Here is a 5,000-nt window from a genome sequence, read left to right as displayed (position 1 = left end):
GGAAAACTGAAATCCCTGAGCCGTTTTAGGCAGCTACTGTGATCTTCTTGCGAGACACGGACGTGTATTGTCAAACTTTGAACCGCTGCTCAAATTCTGCGGGTTTCAGTAGCCGACACAAAGGGTCCCTGGTCGCTTTCACCACGGCGAATCTGGGGCTTTCTTCGGGTGTCAGAGTTTTTATCGAGGCTTTTGGGGGCTTTTGAGCGGGGTGTCTTGAAAAGGCGAACGCTGTTATTGCATTTCACGATACGTTTGGACGGTCTTTAAATAAATATACCACGTCATAAAAAAAGATACACAAATAGAGTTCTTGTGCGTTCTGACCTATTCTTATTGAAAAAAAAAGTTTTAAAAACAGCAATTCAGTTGAACAACCCAAACACACAACCCTATATTAGACACACATGCAGTGAAACCCATTCCCAAATGAGACCCATGACGAACAATCATGCATGAACACGCTGTTAATATCGGTCCTGAAATTACAGGGACCCGTAACAGTAACGAGAAAGAATAACTGGAAAATACCCAACGGCACTAGAGAGAGAGCACGCCCCGGAGCGCTGGATAAATAGGGTTATTTATTTCAGATGAAGAGGCTGTGTTAGCGCTGGAAGAACGCTTAGCACAGCCTGCCTAGCACCGTCCTTAAAACCCGAACAAGCCAACGTGTTTGATGATCCCGGTGTTTCGGGATCGCGGAAGGAAAATGATTTGCAGCTGCAGATTTGTCTGTCTCTCGTATTTTAGCAGCAGATCTGGTCTGCAGATTAAAAGCAGATAAATGTTACCGTGTATTTCACTATGCCATGTTTTTATAGTTTCAAATCAAGGTCAGCTTCTTCAGTGCATGGTAGCGATTAGCAGCATGCATTGCAGCCACAGCCAGCAGAACTCTTACAGTAACATTGTATCGTCGGGTTCAGTTAAGAGAACTACAGCTCGAGCCAAAAGTTTTGCATGACCTAGAACTTTAGGATTGAGATATATATTAACTAAATTTATACATTTTATTTCGCAGCACATAATCAAATACACTGCTAAAATGCTACCACAAAACAGCGGTGCAGTGTTTCTTGTTAGATTCTGAAATGTCGAGTTTCAATATGTTAAGGTAATTCAGCAGGTTTCATTCGACTTTATAAACAAAATCAGTTCATTCTGTAGGGTGATGCAAAAAGTTTGACCACGGTGTATAGTCATGGTGTGTGTGTGTGTGTGTGTGTGTGTGTGTGTGTGTGTGTGTGTGTGTGTGTGTGTGTGTGTGTGTGTGTGTGTGTGCGGTTATGGGTGTATATGGTGTGTGTGTGTGTGTGTGTGTGTGCTCATGGTGTATATTGATGGTGTATATTGATGGTGTGTGTGTGTGTGTGTGCTCATGGTGTATATTGATGGTGTGTGTTTGTGCTCATGGTGTATATTGATGGTGTGTGTGTGTGTGTGTGTGTGTGTGTGTGCTCATGGTGTATATTGATGATGTGTGTGTGTGTGTGTGTGCTCATGGTGTATATTGATGGTGTATATTGATGGTGTGTGTGTGCTCATGGTGTATATTGATGGTGTATATTGATGGGTGTGTGTGTGCTCATGGTGTATATTGATGGTGTGTGTGTGTGTGTGCTCATGGTGTATATTGATGGTGTGTGTGTGTGCTCATGGTGTATAAATAATGATGGTGGTGTGTGCTCATGGTGTAATATGATGGTGTGGGTGTGGTGTGCTCATGGGTGTGTGTGTGTGTGCTCATGGTGTATATTGAGGGTGTGTGTTTGTGCTCATGGTGTATATTGATGGTGTGTGTGTGTGCTCATGGTGTATATTGATGAGGTGTGTTTGTGCTCATGGTGTATATTGATGGTGTGTGTGTGCTCATGGTGTATATTGATGGTGTGTGTGTGTGCTCATGGTGTATATTGATGGTGTATATTGATGGTGTGTGTGTGTGCTCATGGTGTATATTGATGGTGTATATTGATGGTGTGTGTGTGTGCTCATGGTGTATATTGATGGTGTATATTGATGGTGTGTGTGTGTGTGCTCATGGTGTATATTGATGGTGTGTATTGTGTGTGTGTGTGTGTGCTGTATATTGATGGTGTGTGTGTGGTGTATATTGATGGTGTGTGTGTGATCATGGTGTATATTGATGTGTGTGTATTGATGGTGTGTGTGTGTGTGCTCATGGTGTATATTGATGGTGTATATTGATGGTGTGTGTGTGTGCTCATGGTGTATATTGATGGTGTATATTGATGGTGTGTGTGTGCTCATGGTGTATATTGATGGTGTATATTGTGGGTGTGTGTGTGCTCATGGTGTATATTGATGGTGTGTGTGTGTGCTCATGGTGTATATTGATGGTGTGTGTGTGTGCTCATGGTGTATATTGATGGTGTGTGTGTGTGCTCATTTTGTATATTGATGGTGTGTGTGTGCTCATGGTGTATATTGATGGTGTGTGTGTGGTGTGCTCATGGTGTATATTGATGGTGTGTGTGTGGTGTGCTCATGGTGTATATTGATGGGGTGTGTCTGTTTGCTCTGCAGTGGTGTGGCTCTGTCCCGGGCTCACTTTGAGAAGCAGCCCCCCTCCAATCTCCGCAAATCCAACTTCTTCCACTTCGTACTGGCGCTGTACGACCGACAAGGACAGCCAATCGAAATCGAGAGGACCTCCTTCTTCGACTTTGTAGAACACGACAAGGTCATTTATATTTAATCCATTCACAGAAGGTTGCATGGTACCTCTGCACAGGTGTTTCCTAGGCTTGTATTCTTCTTCTTCTTCTTCTTCTTCTTCTTCTTCTTCTTCTTCTTCTTCTTCTTCTTCTTCTTCTTCTTCTTATTTCCCCTTGACAGGTACTTGACATGCTCAGTGTGGAAACACAGAAGAGTGTGGTGGCAGTGGTGGGATCTCGTTTACTAATTTACCTGTTTTGTTTCATTAAAAGGAGCAAAGTGGTCAGAAGACAAATAATGGAACACACTACAAACTCCAGCTTCTGTACAGCAATGGTGAGTCTATCTATCTATCTATCTATCTATCTATCTATCTATCTATCTATCTATAATAACTGGTGAGCATTCATTCACTCATTCATTCACACCAGCAGCAGAGCACCACCGACCCCGGTGCAAGCTGCCAAGCTGAAAGGCAGCAGAGTAAGCCCCAAAGTCGAGCGAGCTCCCCACAACAAGAGGCACAGAACAGAACTTTAGAGAAATTGCTCACCAGAGATTCTAAAATTACTGCATGGGCAGTGTGTGATAAATGTGAATTTAATGTCCACTCTCGGGGAGAGATGCTTGGATAAGCCCCTCTGGCTTTGCCCTCAGGGTTTATGTAGCCCACTTGTGTGGGCATTAAATGATCACACACTAACCCATGCTGTAGTCTGTATCTATCGAATTGTTCAGACATGATATCCTCACTGTGAAAGCCTGCCTTTGTTCTTTTCTGCAGGGGTGCGGACGGAGCAGGATTTGTACGTCAGGCTCATTGACTCTGCATCCAAACAGGTGAGGAAGGACTCTAGAGTTTAAATGCAAACCCTCCAGCCTTAACTTCAAACAGCCAGCCCCCAGATAACCAGACAGATGCAGCAGCAGAGCTAAAGAGAAACGCAGTGATGAAATAAAATGAAGTGATCCGGACAGTGTGTCTAATCACTGCCAGTGTGTAATTCATTAACATGGAAAAAAACAGCACCCACAGCATAGCAGGGTGTGTGAGACTCGTTACATGATAATTATCAGGTTTGGTCGTGTTTAATATTTGCAGTATTTAGATCAGCTGTAATGAATTGAATAGATCTGATTGACTTCAAACGTGAGATTCAAGTCATTCCACAGAGGAGGAGCAATATCAGGAAGTGACCGAGTGCCTGCGTTTCTGGAGGGACGGTAATCCCTGCTGGACACGTCACACCGCACGACTCGTTCATGCATGTAAGACAATAGCGTTTGCATCTAAAGCAATGTCTCGAAGGCGTCTCATTGGCTCTTCCTTGTGTTTGATTGGCAGCCCATCTCGTATGAAGGGCAGAACAAGAACCCCGAGATGTGCCGCGTGCTGCTGACTCATGAAGTCATGTGCAGGTAAGAGCGAGGCTTTGCCAGTCGTCATGCCAGGATATCACAGGATCAGCTTCCAGAGCTTAGTGAGGGGCCACGACATGCACCCCGGCCCCCATTCCAGCGGTGGCCAGCCCTGGGCCCGGAGAGCCACAGAGTCTTCTGGTTTTCGTTCTCAAAGACCCAAGTCTTTTCTGAATTGGTCAACACTAACATTTTTCCAGGTCAATAACCGTTGATCAGATCCCCAGAAAACCTGCAGGACGGTGGCCCTCCCTGCACCACAGAGCACACGTCACAATAGCAAGTGACTACGAGGGGTAATGAGATCAATTAACCAGCAACTATTTATTGATTGATTTGCTTATTTATTCTTCAGCCAGGAAAACCCCGCAGAGACCCAAAGCATAATTTTCATCGAGCCGGTAGCAGTATAGTTAATACACAAAATCAAAGGACAATCATTCTCACTCATTCAATCAGTTACACTGTGATCCTTCTGCAATGCCTTGAACCCCCGGCTCATCAGTCCTCATTTAGTTGAGAGCCTGGGGTTCTTTATCTGTTGCACTGCTATCAGCACAATAGCAGTGTAATAAAGCACAGGGAAAGCATGGGAAAGCACAGGGAAAGCATGGGAAAGCACAGGGAAAGCATGGGAAAGCAGAGGTAAGCATATTAAAGCACAGAGAGGTAAAGCATATTAAAAAACAAAATTATTTTTTATGCATAACCACGGGGAGAAGGCAAAATCACCGTACTGCTGGAAGTTATATAAATGGGGGAAGAAAAAAAAATCCCAGAGTGAAAAGTGAATGGACAGTACTGGGGTTTAAGAAGAGGCCCCACGCTGGGAGGGATCCCAGGGCTAGGAGCCATTGTGTGGCCAGCAGATGCCAGAGCCAACTCACAGCTGGCTAATA

At 44.4% G+C, this 5,000-nt stretch overlaps 1 protein-coding gene across 1 annotated transcript in view; it reads left to right on the top strand.

The window, feature by feature from the left end:
• Positions 1–5,000, top strand: part of LOC121302990 (transcription factor COE2-like) — a 31,907-nt gene that overhangs the window by 5,161 nt on the left and 21,746 nt on the right. The window contains exons 2-5 of the mRNA XM_041233376.1: positions 2,551–2,707; positions 2,955–3,018; positions 3,467–3,522; positions 4,028–4,101. Of these exons, the coding sequence (XP_041089310.1) occupies positions 2,551–2,707; positions 2,955–3,018; positions 3,467–3,522; positions 4,028–4,101 (351 nt within the window). The remainder of the gene's footprint in view (positions 1–2,550; positions 2,708–2,954; positions 3,019–3,466; positions 3,523–4,027; positions 4,102–5,000) is intronic.

Source organism: Polyodon spathula, chromosome 31, assembly GCF_017654505.1.
Source record: "Polyodon spathula isolate WHYD16114869_AA chromosome 31, ASM1765450v1, whole genome shotgun sequence".
Taxonomy (NCBI): Eukaryota; Metazoa; Chordata; class Actinopteri; order Acipenseriformes; family Polyodontidae; genus Polyodon; species Polyodon spathula.
Note: the sequence above shows the minus strand (reverse complement) of the source record. Positions and strands in the feature narration are given on the sequence as shown.